Source organism: Puma concolor, chromosome A1, assembly GCF_028749965.1.
Source record: "Puma concolor isolate L17-30 chromosome A1, mPumCon1.1.hap2, whole genome shotgun sequence".
Classification (NCBI taxonomy): domain Eukaryota; kingdom Metazoa; phylum Chordata; class Mammalia; order Carnivora; family Felidae; genus Puma; species Puma concolor.
The window spans coordinates 15892554-15918705 of NC_141667.1; the positions used below are offsets into that span (position 1 = coordinate 15892554).

Consider the following 26152-nt stretch of genomic DNA (forward strand, 5'->3'; position numbering starts at 1 on the left):
TTGTCAGCTTGTTCAGTAAATGTCACTTACCTCATGCTGGTGTAATTTCAGGTACTGCAAATACGGTAAACAAAACAGACAGAAGCAAACAAAAACAGACAAAACATCTGTATAAAGTGTACATTCTTATGAGGGACAGAGAAAATGGGCAAAATATATGATAAAAATATATACTATATTACACAGTGAGAATTCTAAAAAATAACAGATGTAGTATGTTTATAAGTCAGCCATTTATGTATTGATTAATCACCAAAATATCTCAGTAACTCAAAACAGCAAATATTTAATTCTATCTTGCATTATATGAAAACTATAAGGATATAAAGAAACCACCCCCCCACCCACCCAAAACAGTTTGTATGCTTTGTCTTCATCAGGTCTTGGATAATCCGTAATCCTATTTAGGCACTGGTTTTAAAAACTAAAGGTTTTAACAAACTTCACCAATATTTGAATTGTAAACGAAGTCTCTTTGACTAATTAGACTTGTTTATTTGGTATGTTATGTTCTGGTATAAGGTCATCCTCAATATTCAGATTTTTGAAGTATTATATGTCACAGAAATAACTGAATTTCCTTGTCAATTGCATTGTAATGAATTCTCAGATCTTTAACCATTCAGTTTTTGAGTATTTTATCATTTACAATTACTGTTCTGATGCTCTTGAGAAATGTATTCATCTTCAAGGTGATTCATGAAAAGGCCTTTCAACAAATACAGGTTTTTGATATCTTTAAAATCCTAAAACTAAAATGGGTAAGAATTTCCAGAACTGACTAAAAGGCTGCATTAAACCTGATTAAGAATTAGTAGCATGGGACTAAATGAATTGAGGAAAATGATTCTAGTTTCAGTGACTCTTATTGGTTCTCTAAGGTTTGCTCTTCCAGATTAAGGAAACTTTCTCTTAAGATATCTATGATATACAAATTGTGATAAAGTATTCAATTGTGAAAAAACTGAAGCATTTAACTTTTCTCCCTGCCTGAAACCTCTGAAATTCAAAAAGTCTCAGTGAGTATGCTTTCTTTCATGACAATCTTATTTCCTAAATTTAATAAGAATCTGTTTTCTTTGTAACAGGACACCACTAGAAACTCTGGTTATTTTACCAAGGCTTTGACTTGAATGTCATATTTGAAAGAGATATGCATAGACTCAGATATGACTAGTTAGCCTTAAGGACCTAAGGTTAACTTTATGAAACATGGAGCTATATAGCCCATTGGAAGTGTTGGCCTCATACCTTTCTTATAGAGTTCCCAGCAGCCTTACCAGCTGAGTAAAGAATGTCACTTCCTGGCAGGTGCAGGAACCTCAGAATATTTTGGGGATCTTGAGAAGAGGAATTCACCCAAATCTATAGGTAGTGTAGGTATGTCTGAGGGTAAGTATTTGGATTGACTTCTGGTCTAGAGAGGCTACTAAAAGTTCAATGTAAATATTCCTTATAAAAAATTCCAGCAAAACAAAATTTTAAAGATCTATACTGCTGAGCTTATGCAAATAATTAGGCCATGTTGAAACTGAACCTGTTTTACAAACAAAATAGTCTTGATTTGACTATCTCTGGAATTGATGATAATTATAGAGAGAAAAATTAGGCTTCAATAACACACCTTTGTGGATGTTCAATTCTAGTTCTGATTGTCTTTGAATATTGTTTGCCTTAGCTAGACAACTTGAGGTAAACTTCAGAGAAATTGCCACAATAGCTCATGTATAGAGAATCTTCATGCTTTTTATTCTGTGGGGATAATAAAAGGACCCATGGGCATATGATTATTTGAATAGCTGGACATGGGATGGATTCCCCAACAATTGCATAACTCAACTATCACTTTGACCAATTCTGTATGTCTGGAATGACAAAATCACTCCTTAAAAGCTGAAGCATACCCCACTCTATAGAATTAACTATGGACTTATGGCCCCATTTTCCTTATAATTGGATTGGATGATGCACTTGGGGATGCCCATATCCCCAGATAAGTCTTCTCCCACTTGCCAGTGATTTCTTGTGATTAGGATATTGTTAAGTTTAGAAATAAAAGAAAGATGGCTTCTTGATGGTTTTATCCCTTAGCCATTTTTTTCGTCTCAGGAGCTATCTCTATTGATATAAAATTGCCAGTAGAGCCTTTAGCCAGACATACCATGTCCACCTTTAAGCTCGACATGCAGTCATCCACAAATTCAAAAGGTACTCCTCTAAAACCCAATGGCCTTTAATATCCTGACTGCAGCTCAAGGAGGAAACTATGCTTTATTAAAAGAGTGTAATGTATATACTCCAGATTACCACAGAAATGTGACAGGGTTACTAGAAGGCATGAATACTCAAATTGGCACTTTAAACAATCCCTCTATCCTTTAATGATTGGTTAAACTCCTGGACTGGAGGAGGATTTTGGTCAGCTATCATAGGACTCTTATTTGAGTGAAGCTTTCCTTATGTTAATCTAATTACGTTTTGCTCTTTTCTCCCATGTCTCTCCATCTGGTCATGAGACTCCTTTACTGACATAACTTCAATCCGACAGATGATCCTTTTCTATTCGGGATATCCATATAAACGGTCTACCTCGGATTCAGTTGCCTTTGCCTTTCATAATTCCTGTATATTAGTCCCCAACTGAGCAGTGTTGACCCGCAAGTAGGGACATTTTGATATCCCTATTCAGCAGGAAGAAGTTACAGAAGATAAGACCTTCCACTCTCAGCAACCTTAAAGATTTAAGGGTCAAAATTATTCAGGGGGAAATGATGTAGAGAACAAAAGAAAAAAAAATAGAAAAAATTAAATCTCCTTATAACTTGCAACCCATTGACATATACTTGAGAAAGGTAGAGTGACTTTCCTCTAGGAACTCACCTGCTTTCATGCTAATACTTTGCTAGATGCAAAAGGTAACCTTGGCTTGACATTAGCCCAATCTCCAGGATCCTATAAGTCAGTCTCCTTTAACAAATCAAAATCCCTCTGGAAATTTTCTTTATCTCTGCCCCATAAGATTTATGTTAGCGATTTATCTTCCAAACATATGGTCTACTGATACATATCTTAGGGTATCATGACATGCTTTACTAGACAGTAGTAAATGATCCAATCTTTTTTTTTAAAAAATGATGCTTGTTTATTTTGAGAGAGAGAGAGAGACAGTGCGAGTGGGGAAGGGGCAGAGAGAGAGGGAGACGCAGAATCTGAAGCAGGCTCCAGCCTCTGAGCTGTCAGCACCTCATGGTCCTGGAACCATTGCTTCCAAATTCCTTAAAGACTTACCTAAGCCCCACTAACTCAAAAGTATATAATCAATTATTCCTCACAATCCCAGTGCAGCTCTTTCTGCCCAGGTGCCCTGTCCCATGCTTTAATAAAAACCACCTTCCTTTTTTACTCAAAAAATAAAGAAGGAAGGAAGGAAGGAAGGAAGGAAGGAAGGAAGGAAGGAAGGAAAAAGGAAGGAAGGAAGGAAGGAAGGAAGGAAGGAAGGAAGGAAGGAAGGAAGGAAAGAAGGAAGGAAGGAAGGAAGGAAGGAGAAGAGAAGGAGGGAGGGATGAAGGAAAAGGAAAGGAATAAAAGAGGAAGGGTGGGGGAGAAAGGAAGGAAGGAAGGAAGGAAGGAAGGAAGGGAGAGAGCTACGGAAGGAGAGAGGGAGGGAGGGAGAGAGAAACAAAGAAAGAAAGAAAGAAAGAAAGAAAGAAAGAAAGAAAGAAAGAAAGAAAGAAAGAAACTATGATTCAACTATCACTCCGCTAGGATAGGTTCAATTCCAAATGAATTTTTATTCCAGAATATGATCTGAAAAAGCCACCTTTGGGAGGAGGCAAGATCATGAACACAGAATTAAACCACTAAAGTGAAGTTAAAGCTTCTCTTCAAGCATGGTATCTTCTGTTGGCCAAAGTCATTGGCAAAGTACAGAATTAAAACACCAGGGACATATTTGCCATCTACAGCAAAACATAATGAGAGAAGGAAAAGAATTAACCATTGTGAACAAATAATACAATCTATTCATATTCCATCCTCCAGTCACAAATATCTGTGTGCCTCTTATGGATAAAAATCCTTTCATCTGCTTCCTGATACTCCCAAATCTCTTTAAACCATGGACCCAGGCTTGAATTTCAAAATCATGTGAAACAGTCATACCAGAGCAGGTGTCTTCTTGATCTAGAGACCACTGAATTAGAAAGACATATTATTTGCCCACCACCTTTCAATATACAATTAAGGATAAAGAAGGATAAATAATAATAAAAAAAAAATAAATGCCCTATTTTAAAGGAAAAGAATGCCAATCATTCATGGCAATTCAGTAATTATTCTGTGCAATCATTACAAGAATTCCTGCCCCTAAAGTTCTGAGGCTAACTTATTTGCTGAATCCTTTGCATTTTCAACCCTCAAAGTCATGAAATTTCTGGTGTCTTCCATCTTTTTCATGTTTACTAGAAAATAGGCCAATATTTTTTTTTCTGTACTCATCTCTTTCTTGTAGTATCTAATCAAATGCAGCTTATAGCAATCAACTCACATTACAAACATGCTTTCATAAAACCTCTTCTGAAGCCATGAATTCTTTAGGTACATTTTCTACCTTATAAATTATCTCATGGAAATGTTACCAAAGCAGAACACAGTCATTTTCAAGCATCCTATAAGCTTCACTTCATACGCTTTTCTTCTTAAAACACAATTTCACATAATTTGCTGTAGTAGTGGTGGCAGGGATGGCAATGGCAGTGGCGGTGTTTTGACAGAAACTTGCTTCCAGAGAGATACAATGTAGTATGCATACTCACTTTGTTTATTAGTCACTTTCTATCGCTAATGAATTCTATCTCAATAATTTATAATCACAAACATTATTTCTTCTCACTTTCTATATCAACTCTGGCTTGGTACAATTCTGCTGGGCTCTGCTGTACTCACCTGTATTAAGCTCCAGTGTTTTCTCATAAGACTGAAGCAGTAGCTTCTTTCTAAATGATGTTCTTATCAGAGTGGAGCCAAGAACAAGAGAATTAAGCTAAACCACAAGCTTATTAAGGTTTATGCTCAGATGTGGTTCAAACCACAATCTTTCACATGCCATTGATCAAGGCAAATTAATTAGCCAACCCAAATTCAATGGGAAAATATCTTCTACTTATAGGAAAGCATGTCAAAAGTGGGGACAGAATGCAGAATTGTGAACATATAATTAAATATACAAGTGCAGGTAAGAAAGATATCAAGTACTTGAAAATGAAAGGTCAGTAAAATTCTATTCCAAACAGAATTTTTTTAAGGAAATAAGACAAGTGAGAATGAATGTTGTGAATGATTGCAATACAAGACATAAATCTTACATAGTTTTCCAGTGAGGTTCTCTGAACAGTGAACTCATTCTTTTTGTTTTAACATATATTTTTATCTCTTCCTCATTTTTAATGCAATTTAATAGGTTAAAGATTTCTAGAGTAATAATTATATTTCATCTTCTCATCAATTTTGAGAACAATTTTCTACTGTCATATGTATTCTATTATTGTTGATGAGAAGCCCATGGTGTGTCAAATTCCTTTCTTTTTGTTTTTCAAACTCTACATTTCACCATAACACACCTATGAGATAAAATTTTTCCAACACACTTGAGATTTCTTATGATTATTTGTTTAAGGTTTAATATCTATACTTATTCTTGAAAACACTTAGTCTAGTTTATTTTTTTTTAATACTGTCTCATCATTCTCTTTGCTGTCTTCCTCTGAAACTCCTATTATTTTACATTAGAAATTTGTTTTCCTTTGCTATGTATTTTAATCCCTTTTTTGTTTGTTTGTATGTTTATCTTTAGCCTTTCTTATGCATTCTGTCTAGTTTCCTCAGACCTGTCTTCCAATTTATGTATTCTGCATTCAATTGTATCTAATCTTCTATTTGCCCAATTTTTTAAAGTTCTCAATGCCAATTTTTAATGTCAATGTCTATACTCTGGCTTCTGTTGACTGGCAAGTAGTTTTTCCATTTTCCATTTCAGAGCAAGCTCTGGTTTCATGCCAGATATGTTATTCTAGTAACATCCTAATAAATTCTTGTAACTGTACACTTCCTCCATTTTCTAGGGCTACAAAGCTAAAATGCCAGCTGCTGGAGCCTGCATGCTGCCTTATTCTCCCTCTAGACTTCCATAACATCAACTTACTAATTTGCCACTGTTTCAAGTGCACTTACACTACTATAATCACATGGAAATATAAAGTCTACTGGGAGAAAATTTACAATTATAACAGTAGCAGAATACATGTAATTCCCTAAACTCTCATTATTCTAGAGTATGGCACTCACGCTGCACAGAACTCTACAACAGAGGTCCAGGAGAAAGGATCCCTGATTCTCAAAATGTTCTCTACATTTTCAGCATCAGGGAGTCAGAGAGCACAGAAGCACCTACACAAATATGCAAGTGAAAGCTCCCTAGATGAAGAGGAGGCCATATTAGAAAGAAGGAGATTCAGGAGGACCTAAGTGGCTCAGTCGGTTAAGTGTCTGACTCTTGATTTTGGCTCAGGTCATGATCTCACAGTTTCATGAGTTTGAGGACCATGTGCTAACAGTACAGAGCCCTCGCTCTCTGCCCCTCCCCCATTTTCACTCTCTGTCTCTCTGAAAATAAAAAAATAAACTTAAAGAAAAAGGAGACTCTGAAGTTTGTAGATATTGCCAGTTTAGACTCTAGTGCTAAGTCATATGTACTGAGCCAACCATTTTCAACGTTTATTTATTTTTGGGACAGAGAGAGACAGAGCATGAACGGGGGAGGGGCAGAGAGAGAGGGAGACACAGAATCGGAAACAGAGCCAACCATTTTCTACAATACAGAAATCAGTGTTCAGATCCACCAAAATTTGTCTCTCCTCATCGTTTAAATGTAAGGTCATTTTTCCCATTAGAAGCGAATTGCTATCAGAGCAAAATGTTGATAATTTATACACCTAAATTTCTTTTCTTATTATTATCATGAAGACTGGATCATTCTTAGTGACTGTTAGATAACTTTCACAGAAAAAATTGGAAGTGTGTGGAGAGAGGTGTTTTTTTCCCCCTAAATGAAATGTCTGTTATATCAATTCTACTACAGAATGTATAGCATTTTGATGCCTGGGATTGGGGCGCCTGGGTGGCGCAGTCGGTTAAGCGTCCGACTTCAGCCAGGTCACGATCTCGCGGTCCGTGAGTTCGAGCCCCGCGTCGGGCTCTGGGCTGATGGCTCAGAGCCTGGAGCCTGTTTCCGATTCTGTGTCTCCCTCTCTCTCTGCCCCTCCCCCGTTCATGCTCTGTCTCTCTCTGTCCCCAAAATAAATAAACGTTGAAAAAAAAAAAATTGATGCCTGGGATTATTTTAAGGTAGGATTTTTGTCTTATCTGGAAAAGTTAAATACATAGAAACAATTATGATTTAAGTGCCTGGATGGGAAGCTTGGGCTTGCTGAGATCTGAGGTGGTACAATATGTGTTACTGAAGTTTATGCACCAAGTTACTTGTAATATATCAATAAAGGATTTTTTTCTTAGCTTTAATATATGTAATTTCTAAATTATAGTCTACCTCATTAGCAAGTTTCAAATATATCTTTAAATGGTGCTATAATTATCCATTTTGGTTTTAAGACTATGTAATTTTATATGGCAGAGAGATACAGATGTCATTATTTCATATTTCTGTTTCTGAATGTGCTATAATTTCCTATGCCATATGTGACCCTTTTCACATTATTTCTTAGACTGTATCATGAAATGCTAATGATTAGATGAAGTACATTTAAGAAAGCAAGACTTGGTGTGAATAATAAAAGGGCGTTTGATTCATTGAAGCTTGACCCTTCAAATACACTTTTTTTTCCCCCCAGGATAATACTGATTTACTTGCTTTTAAAAAGACCTTGTTTCTTTCCTTCAGTAAATTTGCCAGATGAGTAAATAAGTCATTCTCTAAAATTAACCCTGGGTCCCAGCCTACAAAAGCTGTAATCAAGTTGATAATTATAATTATTATGACTAATTAATATTTTTTCTTACATTAATAGCATTTACTTGGGAATGTGACAACTTACATAAGATAAATATTTATTTATAGTTGATTCTGAGGGAAAACTGATTGACTTGTAAGTCTTAGGCTGTGATATCTGACTTATCCAGGAAGTCTGACATTATAGATAAGATTAACCAGAAAGTTTCTAAGTCTCTGCTTTAAATTGCTTTACACAGCAGATGCAGTTTACATTGGAAATTTAAACTCTCAAATTTAAAAAGACATACCAAGAATCTGGGAATTTCTTGCATCTGAAAAACTTGTATGGAATCTAGATCGTTAAGCATTACCTTAAGCTCTGGTGGCATTGTTTTTACTATATGAATAAAGAATGACTACAGCATGCACGTTACAATGCCACACATTAAAAGAACAATTTTCTGATATTAGAATTCCACTGCACTCTGGAAGAGTATCTTTTTTTTTTTTAAATATATGAAATTTATTGTCAAATTGGTTTCCATACAACACCCAGTGCTCATCCCAAAAGTGGAAGAGTATCTTTAAAGTTGGTTGACCTAAAAAAAAATAGGTAAATAAAGTAAATAAAACTGGTTATCCTAACATATTTGGTGTCACCATGTGTAAACGTGCACTACTACAAAGCAGATTCTCCTGTAAGAAATTTTTCTTTCAAAGGACTGGTGAAGTGGGCCACTTCTCTTTTTTAGCATTCTCTCACTTTTATTCAGAAACGTGACTCATGAAATGCTGAAAAAATTGTAAACTTATAAATTCTTTTTATTTTTTTAATGTTTCCTCGTTTTTGGGAGACAGAGAGAGACAGAGCGTGAGTGGGGGAGGGACAGAGAGAGAGGGAGACACAGAATCCCAAGTAGGCTCCAGGCTCTGAGTTGTCAGCACAGAGCCTGACACGGGGCTCGAACCCACGAACCGTGAGATCATGACCAGAGCTAAAGCTGGACACTTAACCGACTGAGCCCCCCAGGCACCCCAAAACTTATAAATTCTAATTGCAGATCATTCCTACTATTTTTCAGCATTCTGTGAATAATTTAAAAGATGATTTGTAAAGACTAATTAGTAACAATCACATAATTTCTCAGTAATATATGCTTATTACCCTAAGCATGCATATCCATACTAAATAGGGTAAGCAAAGGAAAAGGAATCTATAACTTTGCCAAGCATACAACCAAAGAGATTAAATACAAATCATAAAATTATTGATGTTATAACTGGTAAGTTTCTAAATAGACAATCTTAAATTATTTCAAAATACTCAACTTTAAAATTGGAATAATGCCACATCCTTATTTATTTATAGCTACTACCTTATATGAAAGAATATGCTCCATAAGTATTTGTACCTTTTTTATTAGAATAAATATATAATTATTTTCAATTATTCTTATTTTATACACGAAATCTCATAATATTAAGTAAACACACTTTGTATCTACAGAGCTGAATAAAAAACTATAATAGACCAATAACTTGCAGGTTTTACAGTTAATTTGAGAATTTCAGCCTTCTTTTGAATTCATAATTTCAATTTAGCCATATTTGATGAGGGAGCCTGGGGCAAGCTAAGGGCAAAATACAGGTTAACAGGGCCCCCCCTCCCCCACACAAGGTGGGATGTGTGTGACATTCCTTAGATATTCTTGGCTACCCAACAACAAAGGAGAGGGTTTAGGTGCTTGCCCTTGTGATGTGGGAAACCACAGCATATGAAAAATTATATCCCCTTACTGCCTACACCCCATTGACAAGTTCTTGAAACTGTCAGAGTGACCTCCCTTTAGGAGCTCAGCTGCCTGGATGATGACACTTTGCTAGGGGCAAAAGGAAAGTTTGGCTTAACATTATCCCAACCTGGAGGATCCTGTCATCTACGTCCTTTATCTCAACTGCCCCAAGATATATGCTGGCAGTCATACTCTAAGCTTATCGCCCCCCAATATACATCTCAAGGGTCTCATGACTGAGGTTTTATTAATAGTAATAAGTGATGTTTCCCCAGCAACAGCTAGCCCCTAACGGTCCTGGAAACTTGCTTCCAAAATTCATTAGAGAGTTACTCTATCCCTGACCTCTCCCACCTGAGGGTACATGATGAGTTACCCATCATGACCCCAGTGCAGCTCTTCCTGACCACAGGTTCTGTCTTCATACTTTAACAAAATCACCTTTTTGCACCAACAACATCCTCAAGAATTCTTTCTTGGCTGTTGGCTCCAGACCACTCCACCATCACCCCAAAACTTCATCAATATTGAATATCAAATTGATATGCTATTCATGTATCATCCATGTTCTTTCAATTTAAACGTCAGTGGGTTGGTCTTTCCAATCAAGATGGTGAAGTGATATGCATCTGATGCACTCTCCCATTGAATACAGCTATAGAAACTGCACAATATACACACAATGACTGTTTCAAGCCATTGGAGAGTATTCAATGTAAAAAGGCCTGAAAGAGATGTGATCTTTGGGAAAAAGGAAGAATGACAATATGAATTTTTATACTGACAATGACTCAGAGCATTTTTTAAAAAAATATGTAGTGCTAGGGGAAAGAATCCAAGCAGCAATTATATAGTTTCTGGAAGACAGAGGTTGGGATTCAGGGCTGGCATAGTAGCTTAAATAAGAACAAAGGCACAGAAAGGAGAAACCTCAGAGAAATGGTCCCAGAAATGTGAAAGCAATATTTCTGCGATAATTGCAGATACGTATGCCACATGTGCACATGTGGAGACTCCAAGAGACCAAGAAAAAACAAAGCTGGAAGGCGCCAGAACTAATAGAGATTTCAGCAGCCGATAGACAGTAGGACTCAGAATTGGTAAATGCTTTGGTTGATACTAGAGAAAAATGTGTGTTTAGGAATAAAAACTTCCCAGGAATAAGGGGAAAATGATATAAAGCAGTTCTAAGATAATGTAAGTAATTTAGGTAAGAAAATAACTCTCTTTGGAGGAAGATGACATAATCAGTCACTGTTATAACTCTTTATAAATAATGTTCAGTCAATAATTCCAAAGCATGCTTAAAACTGGAAAACTACCAACACAAATAAGGGAAAAAATCAATAAAAATACCCAGATTGGATGCTAACATTAAAGTTATTAGAAAAGAGTTTTGAAATGATTATGATTAATGTTTAAAAACACATGGAAAAAAAGTAGATAAGTGGAACAAAGTAGATAATTTTAGCAGATACCTATAATGTATATTTAATAAGTCAAATGAAAATTATAGAACTAAAATATTTCAGTGCTAACGTATGTGCTTAATAGCTTTAGGAGACAAGTTATTAGAAAATAAAGGGGAAAATACTGTACTAGAATGTAGGGCAATATAAAATATCCAGGTTAAAGAAGACAGAGATCAAAATAATAAGTAAATACACAGAAAATAATAGATTTATGGTGCAAAGCTAAAAGACCTAATGATGAGGGACCATAAAATAAGCTGAGGCTAGCCACAAGTTAGCACACACTGTTCCCCATCCCCACACCCACCCCTTCCAGGTAGGATATGTGTGATATTCCTCAGGCACCTCTGGCTGCCCAAGAACAAAGGAAAGGAAAGAAAACAAATAGTAAACTGATAAAGATCACAGTCCTTCAGGACAGGAGTCTCCTTAAGTTTACAAACATCTTAGTAAAATTAAAAGAAGAAGATGACTTTATCAATAGCCTAATCTCCAGAAATTTACAGACTCAATTTTCCTGAGCCCCTAATACCACCCTTTCCTCCAGAGTGAAGTGAGGAACAAAGGCAAGAAGGAAATGGCAGATAAAATTAAATTTCCGTATAACCTGCAGCCTATTGGCAAATACTTGAGGCAAAAACAGAGTAAACCTTTTCTCCAGGAACCTCCTTTGTCATACCTTTTGCACCAAAGATGTCTTCAAGAATTCTTTCTTGGCCATCAGCTCTGAACCCCACCGTCACCCCAAAACCTCATCACTAACATGCATGTTTTTGCACAACCAGTAGGAAGAAGCGACAAAACAAACAGAAAATAATATATATATATTTTTTTGAATAAATACTGATCAAGATTTTCCAGAACAAAAGACAGATTAAAAATTCCTTATAACCCAAAAGCAGATTTTTTTAAAGTACCTCTTAAGTAAACCAGAGTTAAACTCTTGAATATCAAATACAAAACAATATTTAAAATAAAAAAAAGATCCATTAAAGTGGAAAAAAACTAACCTACAATAAAGCAGTTAGACTGATAGCTGATTTTGAACAGACAACATGGTATTCAGCAGACAATTACATTGCATCATTTATTACATTTTAAAATAAGGAAAATTCTTCACATTAGAGTTCTACTCCCAGTGAAATACACTCTAAAAAAAGTATCAAAAATTGTAAGTTAAGAAAAATATGAAGAATTCATTGACAGTAGATCAGTACAAAAAGGAACAGCAGAAAGATTTTTATACAAAATGTAGAATTCCTTTAGAAAGACAGCAATCCAGGAAGAGCAAACACAACCAGAAAGGATAAATTATTATTGACTTAAAAAATATTATTTACTATTTAACAAAACAAACATAATGACAATTTTTTGTATTGCTTCGTACATAAAATGTCAAAATAGCAAAAAAAGAAACAGTCTATGTAATGGGGACAATCTGTTGTTCCATTTGTTTCAGGTGATAAAATTATAATTTAATTTGGAAAAAAATTGTAATTATCTAGAGCAAATATTAAAGAAAAATTGAAGTAAATTGTTAACTAAGGGGACAATGAAGGCAGTGGAATATATTAACTATTCAAAACTAGAAGAAGAAAAAAGAGAAAAATTAAAAAAAAACAAATAGCAAGATGGCTGACTTACACAAAAATATATCAGTAATTAAATTTATTGTAAGTACATTAAATCAAAATAAACAAATAATGTGAAACCAGATGAAAATAAAGCAAAACAATAGCAGTTTAGTGGCTCATATGAAACTTTTAAAAATCAAAAAAAATATACCTTGAAAGGAAAAGGATGGAAAACATTATACCATCTAACCATTAGCCAGAATTTTAAAAAATCTGATATAGTTATATTAATATCAGATAAAATGGACTTTATGTTATAAATGATTATTATAGAGAGATGTTCCAAAATGAAACATTTTCAATGTAAGAGGAAGATATTTTGCACCCAGTATCATGAACTATATCTAAAAAACCCCAAAACAGAAAATAAAAGAATAGAAAAATGCAGTGAAATCGTGGCAAACATTAACATTACATGTCTCATTAGCTGACAAACAAAAATTAAAGGCACAACAAATAAACTTGAACTAATTTACATATGTAGAAAACAAAGCATGAAGTTACAGAATTTACCTTCTTCCAAAGTGCATAGGGATACTATCTCAATGAAATACACACTGACATTTAGAAAAACCCTTGGCAAGTTTCAGAATATATACCTGTAACTGTACTAAAATCCTATCACCTCATGCCTGTCAGAATGGCTAAAATTAACAATACAGGAAAAAACAGATGCTGGCAAGGATGCAGAGAAAGGGAAACTCTCTTACACTGTTGGTGGGAATGCAAACTGGTACAACCACGCTGGTGAAAACAGTATGGAGGTTCTTCCAAAAATGAAAAATAAAGCTACCCTATGATCCAGCAATTGCACTACTAAGTATTTACCCAAAGGACACAAAATACTGATTTGAAGGAATACACACACCCGATGTCTATAGCAGCATTATCAACAATAGCCAAACCATGGAAAGAGCCCAAATGTCCATCAACTGATGAATGGATAAAGAAGATGTCATATATATATATATATATATATATACATACACATATATAACACATATGTATACATATATACACATATGTATATATGTATATGTATGTATATATATACATATGTGTGTATATATATACACACACGTGTGTGTATATATATATATATATATATATATATATATATATGTATATTGCCATTTGCAATGAAGTAGATCACCTAGAGAGTATTACGCTAAGCGAAATAAGTCAGAGAAAGAAAAGTACCATATGATTTTACTCAGATGTGAAATATAAGAAATAAAACAGATGAAAATAGGGGCTGCAGGGGGAGAGAGAGGAAACCATAAAACAGACGTTAACTATGGAGGGCATTTGTGATGAGAACTGGGTGTTGTGTGTTAAGTGATGAATAACTGAATTCTACACCTGAAACTAATATCATACTGTAGTTTAACTAACTGGAATTTAAATAAAAACTGGAAAAAGAAAAAAAGTGAACTAGATATTTTAGTGTATTTTATTTTTAAAATACACTAGAGAAACACCAAGTTGCTGATAATTAAAACATACACTTCATAATTTGATTGATCAAAGGAGAAGCTTTCTCGTTTTGTTTCTTTCATTTTCTGTTTCAAATAAAATATTAATGCTGAATGTATTATATGTCATTTAGATTGATTTTCATGCAAATTAAAATAGTAAATTGAAGACAACTTTCCTCTAAAATATTTTGCTATCAACAAAAGCATTAATGTCTTTTGAACTCTTAGGCATTGATCCTCCATATATTCCATGGCACTATAGCAATTCTGGTCACAAGTAGCTAAAGTTGTGGGATGGTGTACAAGTTTGCATTCATTTCAAGTTCTTCAGCGAAGTTTTGTTAATAATTAAGTTTCGAGGAGCCTGGGTGGCTCAGTCAGTTAAGCATTTGACTTTAGTTCAGGTCATGATCTCGTGGTTTGTGAATTCGAGCCAACGTCGGGCTCTGTGCTGACAGCTCAGAGCCTGGAGCCTGCTTTGGACTCTGTGTCTCAGTCTCTCTCTGCTCCTCCCCCACTGGTGCCCTGTCTCTCTCTGTCTCCCAAAAATAAATAAATGTAAAAAAATGTTTTTAAATAAAAAAAATCAAGTTTCTACCATTTTACTGTGATTATTTGACATATATGTTTTTTTTTTCTTCTTTCCCCAAATATGTTATTCATTCTTATGTACTCAAAGGCAATTGTCAAAATACAGATCCCTTCATTTAGGATACAGAACGTTTGCTTTATGAATTTTCATGTAAGTTATCGATTTTTATATGCATGTTATTTATACAGAAAAATAGAGGTCAGGAACTTTTTACCTACCTAAGAATAAATTAACCAATAACTGTAACATAGTCAAAGCCACAACAGGGCATGGCAAGAATCTTGCAACGTGCAATATATTCCTTTCAACAGAAGGACTAATATGGAGGAATTTCATACCCCAAAAGTCTTCTGTGAAGGAGAACTGGGCATCCCTTGTCTTCTTTGAGTTAAGATTCAAGCCATAGAAGGCCTGATTTGTTCTTTCACTGGGAGACTTGCAAGTGGCTCCCTCCTTAACATTTTCCTGGCCACATGCAGGCATTACCTATAACTGAACAGTGGCTGTCCTCTCAGATGGGCAAGTGCCAACTGGTGTCTATTCTGCCCTCTGCCTCCCTGACCCTGACGGGCAGCCTGCTTCCGCCTGGATCTTTATTTGCCTTGCATCCTAGGCCGCTTGGTTTGCAACTCCCTAGTGTAGAGACTTTGTAAAGCAACTTATCAGTCTAGTTCGTTCCTGAGTTTTCAAAGTTATTCAGAGCCAATTTATTTTAAGTTAAAATACAACGATAACCTTAAATTAAGCTATAACAAACTGATATACAAAACATAACAAACTGATTCACTTTCTCAGAGCGTGGTAGGTTAACCGAAGAAAGAAAAAAAGGAAAAATGCTTTGAAGGAATATTTTTGCAAAGTTTTGTGTGCAGGTGTTTATACCAGAGTGGATCACAGTACTGGTGTAAGAACAATGGCTCCTTGAGACAGGTGATGTGAGAAAGAAATCAGAAGGAGACCTGTGAAAATGTTACACATCTGAAGAGATACAAATTACTGGATCCATTTGACGGCTGGATATAATCTTTACATAAGTTGAATTGTATAAAGATTTGTGCTTCATAAACACAAGTCCTCATAACATATCACATTTTCCTCTAAGCATTTACAGAGTTTCCCATTACATGGGTAGTCATTTGATGACTTATGATGATTACAGGTAAATTAAAAAATAATTTACTGCAAGCTACTCTTGTTATGGTGACACTAAAATTTTGAAAGTAGCGTTGTGCTTAGTGCGATGGGATTACAGATTAAACAATCTCTTCAGCAAGTCGGAGTGTGAGGTTCTGGGTATATAGCATCTCTGTTTCTAAACTCTAAGTGCATCTCACAGCGTGACAGGGTTGAGACCTGTTACTGACTGAAGAAAGGGAGATCCCCATAGATACACTGAGTTCACTCAGAGAGTATACATGTATTCTGTTTCTTTGTCAGATAAAATACTTGTTTTCATCATAAACTGGTATTTCAACAATAACCTTGTTATTAATCAAAATAAGGGGTGCCTGGGTGGTTCAGTCAGTTGAGTTGCTGACTTCGACTCAGGTCATGATCTCACAGTTCATGAATTCAAGCCCCACACTGGGCTCGTTGCTGTCAGCACAGAGCCCGCTTGGATCCTCTGTCCATCTCTCTCTCTGCCTCCCCCCCCAAATAAATAAACTTTAAAAAATAAAATTATGTATCATTATGTTATATTTATCACAATTACAATTTTCTGTTTATTTTGAAAATCAATTTTAATGGGCTTGTAAATTTAAAACTTAGTTTATGGAGGGGTGCCTGGGTGGCGCAGTCGGTTAAGCGTCCGACTTCAGCCAGGTCACGATCTCGCGGTCCGTGAGTTCGAGCCCCGCGTCAGGCTCTGGGCTGATGGCTCGGAGCCTGGAGCCTATTTCCGATTCTGTGTCTCCCTCTCTCTCTGCCCCTCCCCCGTTCATGCTCTGTCTCTCTCTGTCCCAAAAATAAATTAAAAAACGTTGAAAAAAAATTAAAACTTAGTTTATGGAGAGAAGGAGGGAGAGAAAGAGGCAGAGAAAGCGTGAGAGATGCTATTTGTATCATGACCAAGCATTTATTGAATTCTGATAGTGTATCACTCGAGTCTCATTCTTTTAGGAACTATGATATTAACATATATCTTTAAAATAGTCATGGTGGGATCTACTTGAAATAGATGAGTTGTTGTTGTAAACTATAATAAAGTTTATGTTCGACTGAGTTTAGCATTATTCATTACATTACAAATTCTTTGAACCTCAGTGTCCTTATCCTATAAAAGAATAGCAGTTGTCTTAGAGTGCTGTACGTATATATGAACATTGTATGGACCAAGTGATAAAATAAATACAAAAATACAATGTAATTTGTAAAATGATTTAAAATTTAATTTTGTGGTTTAATGCCAGGTGGACTTATCAATGATTTTTAATTTTCTTCTAAACCTACTTTCTTCATAGAGCAAAGGACACACGAATGAATCAGGTCACACAGTCTATCTCTAGAACCAATATTTTAAAATTGATTCTACCTATGTACTTGACTTGGATATCTTTTCACAGTGGTAGTTTGACAAAATATTAAAATTCAACTCATTCACTCATTGATCTAATAACCATCTATCAAGAGCTGGGCACTGATCTGAACACTTAAATTTACATAGACAATTCAAGCATCATTCTTACTTAGACTCATAGTACCTATGGAAATAAATAAAACATTAAAGTGCCATGTAACGGAAAACAAGGATTTATTAACTGTTAATTCTGCAACAGACTTCAGAGAAAATTTTAACAGAGCTTATAAACAGAGAAATGTGAGTGTGGAAAATTCTGCATTGAATCAAGAATGTGCAAGATGTTTTGGGAACAGGCAGTACTCAACTGTGGCTCTTCCAGAGTGTTCAGAGAGAAATAGTAAGAGACACAGCGAGGGAAGGCATTTCACACATACGTGTGAAGAGCGTGTGTTGACATACCATCGTATCTACTTTATTATAGTTTTTAAACATCATGGATCAGAAGGGCATAGCACCCCTACAGGATTTTTAGGATAATTACAGATTATTCTATAAAATGTCATCCACAGTTTCTACCACATTAGAAAGAGTGACAAATATTTCTTTCCCACTATGAGGAAGTCATAAACTCCATTTCTTTTCACACTCATGGAACTGACATCTTCTCCCCCTGAATTGTCTGAAAGTTTGTGCCTTCCATTCACAAAGTTCATCTTCTACTCTGAGAGCCCACCTTATGGACTTAGCCGCACCTTGCTTCGGGGTGGTGTGTGTGTGTGTGTGTGTGTGTGTGTGTGTGTGTAGCACATTCATGTATAACATGAAGATTTTTTTTTTCAATTTCTGTCACAGAAAGCACATATGCAATTTTATTTTGCAAGAGTAGAATGTTCACCTCAGAATGTATTTTGGATATCTCCCTATATGCCTTAGTAATACATAAGTGCTTTAGCAAATGCAAGATATCATTTCTCAGGACCACTGTATCACTTTTAATATTTAACTGTAATGCCAGCTGAAACAATATTTTTTAAATACAGTGACAATTAACCACCAGGTTCAGAAGACAATAAGTGGAGTGATTTCCTTACTCTTGTTTAGACAAGAGAAATCAGCACAAAAACAAAATAAAAAAAAAATTCCCATTCAAGCGAACAGTGACATGATATTATATATGTAAGTATTTAATTTTGTTTTACGTATATGAAGAGTGAAAAATGTAAATCATAAGAAACAAGTACATACTTTGAGGAAACCGTGGGGGGTTGTCATTGACATCAGTCAGGGTGATGTTGACCGTTGTCGATCCTGAGAGTCCTCCAACTTGCCCAGCCATGTCTTTGGCTTGAATGACCACTGAATAGTGTTCTCTGGCTTCTCTGTCCATATTATGTAAGGCAGTTCTAATAACTCCTGTAACATATTTTAAACAAAACAGTACAGATTATATATTAAATGAGAAATAGCACAGATGGATCGTTTTCCCCCCATAGTTTCATTGAGCCACAGAGCCAGCTTTTTTTCTGCATATTTTCAGAAGTGCATTTTTAAATGAAATACTTTTGTGAGAAAGCCACTTCTGAGACAAACAGTACCTTAAACATGTTATGAAAACCACCTCATTTGACCCCTTCATTGGCAACCACGTGTCTCAAACCATTCTATTCGTGGTAAATTAAGACGCCCATTCTTTTGCATTCCTTGGGGTGCCTTGCAAAACAGCCCCGTGGCCCAAGCCTGTACTTGTGCTGGAATACTAAATATTTCACAAGTTGTGCTCCTCAAAAATGTCAGTTAAGATGATTTGAGAAGAGGTTAATTTTCCTCTTTAGAGAAAAATTTACATAGCTTCCTGTCAGGGCTGTCAAAGTTGGATGGTGGAAAACATGGAAGAATTGTGGATACTTGAACAAAGATTATAGACAAGAGTCATTTTAACATTTATCAAGATGAAGAAACTCACTATTTTTATCAGGAAATGACAGCTACAATAAGAACTAGATCTAAGTACCTAAGCAAAATAAAGTAATGAAATGGATTCCAAAAATCACAGGTAAAAGTCACAGGCTTTATTTCACAGTGCCAAAGGAGACATTAAAGGTAGTCTTTTATGAAGTATTACTTGGATTCGATAAAGAGATAAAAAATGTTATGTGTTATATCTCCATTTGTATGACACATAAGTACATGTGCACACACACAAATTAGATAGCTTTGTCGATAGAGCCTTAAATTTAAAACGGAAACACAGGCGCCTGGGTGGCGCAGTCGGTTAAGCGTCCGACTTCAGCCAGGTCACGATCTCGCGGTCTGTGAGTTCGAGCCGCGGTCCGTGAGTTCGAGCCCCGCATCGGGCTCTGGGCTGATGGCTCAGAACCTGGAGCCTGTTTCCGATTCTGTGTCTCCCTCTCTCTCTGCCCCTCCCCCGTACATGCTCTGTCTCTCTCCCAAAAAATAAATAAACGTTGAAAAAAAAATTAAAAAAAAAAAACAAAAACAAAAACAAACGGAAACACATTTTCCAGAGGGCCAAGGACTATTAACTATGTTATAAAAAAAGTCCTCATGTAGATAAGCTATATTATAAATAAGTATATTTGTATATAGATAGATAGATATGTATTTACATTTATATTATATATGCATGTAAAAATGTAAACGTATTTGCTACTCCATACATAGGACAACATTTAACAACCACCTTTTTACTTTTACTAAAAATATTTGGATCATATTCTTTTTGAGAAGGGACCAATAGCTTTGACCAATCACACCAGTGATTAGTTAGCAGTATAATTCATAGGACAGTGGCAATTATAAAAACTGCTCACTAGGGGCGCCTGGGTGGCGCAGTCGGTTAAGCGTCCGACTTCAGCCAGGTCATGATCTCGCGGTCCGTGAGTTCGAGCCCCGCGTCAGGCTCTGGGCTGATGGCTCAGAGCCTGGAGCCTGTTTCCGATTCTGTGTCTCCCTCTCTCTCTGCCCCTCCCCCGTTCATGCTCTGTCTCTCTCTGTCCCAAAAATAAATAAACGTTGAAAAAAAAAAAATTAAAAAAAAACTGCTCACTATAGAGTTTAACACAGTTTTACAGACAATATGTTGATGTAATTAAAGAACATAGGGTTGTACGTATATTCAAACTGAAAGTAGTCTTTCAAAGGTGGAAAGGATCCGTCAATCAGTTGTTCAGAACATACAACACTGCAGCAGGTTTTTTTTGTTGTTTTACTGAATTGATTATATGTGTAATGACTTTGAGAGGAGGGCCTCAGGAACCAGGAAAAGTGATCCCACAACTTTCAATATTTGTGAATTTTTAATTGAGGGAGTTCAGGAAAATTTTCCTGAAGCTAAATAGAAATGAAAATTATTCTTATCAAAAGAAATTATAATAATATGGTAATAAATGATTCATCTAATTCATGCATATGAAAAAGCCTCAAGCATCCTTAATACAAAGAACAATGTTTTATCACGTATGATAATTATATAAGAAGGAATTGAATCGATGCAGAAATGAACAAGCTGAGAATTTATGAAAATATTTTATGAAAGAAACATATACTTTCTATTATTTGAAAAAAATAAAGATGTTGTTCTGAAAAGAATACATTATAAATGGGACATGCCTCTGGTGTGTAGAAGTTTGAGAAGGATAATTTTTTACAATGGAATCTTTAAGTGTCATTTGCTGGATATAAAAATCTAATAGCAAAATCAATCATTACAAAGTGAAAGATATAGGGGCGCCTGGGTGGCTCAGTCGGTTAAGCGTCAGACTTCCGCTCAGGTCATGATCTCATGGTCTGTGGGTTCGAGCTCCGCGTCGGGCTCTGTGCTGACAGCTCAGAGCCTGAATCCTGTTTCAGATTCTGTGTCTCCATCTTTCTCTGACCCTCCCCTGTTCAAGCTCTCTCTCTGTTTCAAAAATAAATAAATGTTAAAAAAAATTAAAAAAAAACAAAGTGAAAGATAGATATATTTACACAATTTGAGACAGGGAGAGAGGGAGACAGAGAGAGGGAGAGAGAGAGAGAGAGAAAATCCCAAGCAGGCTCCACACTGTCAGTGCAGAGCCCAACATGGGGCTTTGACCCATGAACCCTGAGACTCATGACCTGACCCGCAATCAAAGGTCAGATGCTTAACCAACAGAGCCACCCAGGCGCCCCAATACATTTACACAATTTGAATGTTATTCATTTCAGAGAATCAGAGAAGAGAAATCAGCCCAACCCCTGTTTTAGAGTACACATTTCAATAATTTTATTCCATTCCCATTATATCCCTTCTTTTATAATATAGGTGTGTCTGACAGAAAATGCGAAGAAGCTTGTCAGCCACATTTGCTTATAGAAAGAAAACAGTGTATCCAGAATTGACACATACTTCCCAGAAATGACTGTCTACGAACCCACTGAAACTCAGAGTTCTCTTGAGGGTGCTCCAGTGGATGTGCTTAGCTATGACCTACCCCAAGGGCACATAGGTAAATGGAGAATGCTTGTCAAATTGCTGTAGAATACAGTAATCTTTTTCTAACGCATTGCCCAGATGCGCATAAGTGGGGCAGCCTAGAACACCGCCAATGCACAGTAACTTTTGTCCTTCCAAATAGACTTTTTTGGAGCAGACTTAGGTCCACAGCAAAATTGAGAAGAAAATACAGTTACTGTCTACCCTCTCCTTATTCCTCCCTTGCCACACGAACACACATTTTCTCCCACTACCAACATCCTGAATTAGAACGGTGCATTTGCTATAATTGATTAACCAACACTGACACATCATTATCACCCAAAGTCCTCAGTTATAGTTTTACTGCCTTGAAATCTTTTCTGATCTACCTATTCATCTCTCCCTCCTTCAATGCCTCGCAGTCACTGATCTTTTTACTTTTTCTGCAATTTTGCCCTTACTATCCCTGTAATTTTGCCTTCTCCATAAAGTTGATAGTATGTGGTCTTTTCAGATTGCCTTCTTCACTTGGTAATAGACATTTAAGGATTCTCCATGTCTTTTCATGGCTTGAGAGCTCATTTTGTTTTAGTGCTAAATAATACTGCATTCTTCGGGTATGCAGTTGTTTATACGTTCACCTATTAACAGACATCTTGGTGGTTTCTGAGTTTTGGTGATTATGAGTGAAACTGCTATAAACACCTGTCTACTGGTTTTTGTTTGGAAATAAGTTTTTAACTCCTTGAGTAAATATCAAGGAGCATAATTACTGGATCACATGGTAAAAGTCTGTTTAGTTTTGTAAGACAATGTCAAACTGTCAAAGTGGCTATATTATTTTGCATTCCTAACAACAGTAAATGAGAGTTCCTGTGGCTTCATATCTTGACCAACATTTGTTGGTCAATGTTCCAAATTTCGGTCATTGTATTAGGCGTATAGTAGTGTCTTGTTTTCATATTTATTTCCCTGGCAGATGATGTCGGACCATTTTTCAAATTCTTACTCCCATAAGTAGGTCTTATTTGGTTAGGTGTCTGTTAGGTTTTTTGTCCATTTTGTAAGCTGAGTTGTTTTATTATTGATGAACTTTAAGAGTTTGTTGTATATTTTATATAACAGTTTTTTTATGAGATTTGTCTTTTGTAAATACTTTCTGCCGGGACATGATTTATCTCCTCATTCTCTTCACGGTATCTTTCACAGTGTAGAATGAAAACAATTTTTTTTTGAGTCCAGATTATTATTTATGTCACAGTTCATTATTTTGGTATTGTATATAAAAAGTCATTGCCACACCCAAGGTCACCTAGTTTTCATCTATGTTATCAGGTAGGAATTGTACTTATCTATTTATCTATTAATCTATCTATCTATCTATCTATCTATCTATCTATCTATCTATCATCTATTTAGAGAGAGAGAGAGACAGAAAGAGCACAAGCAGGGGAGAAAGGCAAAGGGAGAGAGAGAGGATCTTAAACAGGTTCCATGCTCAGTTCAGAGCCCGACATGGGGCTCAATCCTGCGACCCTGAATCATGATCTGATCTGAAATCAAGAGTCAGGCACTCAACCAAGTCCCTGAGGCATCCTCCAACTTGCAGGAATTTTAAAGTTTTGTTTTTTGTATTTAGGTCTCTGATACAACATGAGTTACTTTTTCTAAGGATGTAATGTCTATGACATTTTATTGTTTCTGCATATGATATCAATTCATCTCAAACCATTTACTGAAAAGATGATTTTCTTCAATTGTATTATCTTTGCTCCTTTGTCAGAGATCAGTTGCCTGTATGTACAAGGGTCTATCTCTGGAATTTCTATTCTTAAAATATTTTTTAAACATTTTTATTTATTTTTGAGAGACAGAGAGAGACAGAGTGTGAGCAGGGGAGTTGTAGAGAGAGAGAGGGAGACACAGAATCCGAAGCAGGCTTCAGGCTCTGAGCTGTTGGCACAGAGCCTGACATGGGGCTTGAACCCACCAACGGTGAGATCATGACCTGAGCTGGTCAGATGCCCAACCGACTAAGCCTCCCAGGTGCCCCTCTGTAATTTCTATTCTGATCTATTTATATGTTTGTCTATTTTTTCATCAACACCACACTCTCTTGATTACTATAGTTTGTAGTAAATCCTAAAGTCAGATAGTATCAGTCTTTCAACTTTGTTTTTCTTCTTAAATATTATCTTGACTATTCTGGGTCGTTGCCTCTACACATTAACTTTAGAATCAGTTTGTCAATATCCACGAAATAACTTGCTGAGATTTGGATTGGCATTCCATCACAGCTATAGATATCACTGGGAAGAATTGACATCTTCACAATATTGAGTCTTCAATTAAGGAACGTGAAATATCTGTCCATTTATTTAGTTCTTTGTTTCTTTCATCCTAATTTTGTAGTTTTACTCATAACAATTTTGTATCTACTTTGTTAGATTTATTACTAAGTATTTCTTTTGGAAGGAAGCTAACCTAAATGGCATTATGTTTTAAAATCATCTTCCACTTTTTCATTGTTGGTATATAAGAAAATTATTTTCATATAACCCTGTATCCTGTAATCTTGTTATAATGCTTATTGGTTCCAGGACGTTTTGTTGTGGTTGTTGATTCCTTAGGATTTTCTACACATACAATTATGTCATCTGTGAACTGAGATCATTTTTTTCTTCTTTACTAATCCGCATAGCTTTTATTTAAGCTAAGTGATAAGATTGTGCATTTTTCAGTAGTAAAATGATAAATGGTATCACTGAATGAAATATTTATTTTTTTTTAAATTTTTAAATGTTTATTTTTGAGAGAGAGAGGCAGAACGTGAGCAGGGGAGGGGCAGAGAGAGGGAGACACAGAATCTGAAGTGGGTTCCAGGCTCTGAGCCGCAAGCACAGAGCCTGATGCGGGGCCTGAACTCACAGATGGTGAGATTGTGACCTGAGCTGAAGCCAGATGCTTAACTAATTGAGCTACCCAGGCGCCCCTGAATGAATTATTTCTTAAGCAAATGTCACAAATTGTTCCAGAGGAATCAATTATTAAGTTTAAACAATATAAAACACATTCTAATTTTATAGTTTAAAATACTAGCATATTACCTGATTACTTGCAGATGGATAGTATTGGTTCAAAAAAGTTTTAACATCCCTTATCCAAGATTACAAGATCTTGTAACAAAATCTGAATGTTCCTTCCTGCTCTTTGATCCCTCTCACCCTGCAGAAGACTTCTGTACAAACTCCAAGTAGCCAGAATTGTCATGAACTCTTCTTGTTCTGTCCATCTATTAAGAGATTAGTTCTACCATCATGGATGAACAATCTTTTGTCCATGTTGTTAATCATTTGCATAGATATTTAATCAGTATTAAATTGTTTTTATAAATATTGAGATTTGATAAATTTACTAGCCAATATAAACAATGTTTAAAGAAGATAGGAAAAAAATGGCAAACATACTTTCCCAATAATTTGGGAAAGAAATGAAAAGAAAAAGAAAAACAAGTTAAAAAGTAATCATAGGGGCGCCTGGGTGGCTCAGTCGGTTGAGCAGCTGACTTCAGCTCAGGTCATGATCCCACGGTCCGTGAGTTCAAGCCCCGCGTCGGGCTCTGTGCTGACAGCTCGGAGCCTGGAGCCTGTTTCGGATTCTGTGTCTCCCTCTCTCTGACCCTCCCCCGTTCATGCTCTGTCTCTCTCTGTCTCAAAAATAAAAATAAAACGTTAAAAAAAAATTAAAAAAAAAAGTAATCATAAGTTACTTTCCATTCTCAATGCTTAGCTCAATAGCCGGCTTTTTTACAGAATTAAATATATATTTTGAATAAGTACACATACACGCACACATACACACATGTACTTATACTCATATACACACATGTACACACACATGTATGCACACATACACACAGACATATTGATTTTGCTCCACTTTTTTCAGGATGCTACATTTTAAAATAGTGAAAACATTAAGCAAAATTACTTTATGAGTTAAATGTGAAGCTATCTACTCAAAGGGATTTTATGTGCTGGTTTTCCCAAGTCATTTTCAGAATATCCCTGTCTTTGCTTAACTATTAAAGCACTCCCTTTCATTCTAAACAGTGTACCAGTGTGGGTGATCATTTATTCAGTTAGCTTCATTTTTACAATATTGCTAGTGGCTTTCAAACTTGACTGCAATTCAATAC

At 35.8% G+C, this 26152-nt stretch overlaps 1 protein-coding gene across 5 annotated transcripts in view; it reads right to left on the bottom strand.

Annotated features, from left to right (window-relative positions):
• CDH18 (cadherin 18) overlaps positions 1-26152 on the bottom strand; it is a 1017877-nt gene that overhangs the window by 101793 nt on the left and 889932 nt on the right. For 4 of the 5 annotated variants that reach the window (XM_086676364.1, XM_086676367.1, XM_086676363.1 and 1 more), the window contains one exon: positions 18741-18908. The exons of the other annotated variant lie outside the window; for it this stretch is intronic. In XM_086676364.1, the coding sequence (XP_086532490.1) occupies positions 18741-18908 (168 nt within the window). The remainder of the gene's footprint in view (positions 1-18740; positions 18909-26152) is intronic. 5 annotated transcript variants of the gene reach the window in all.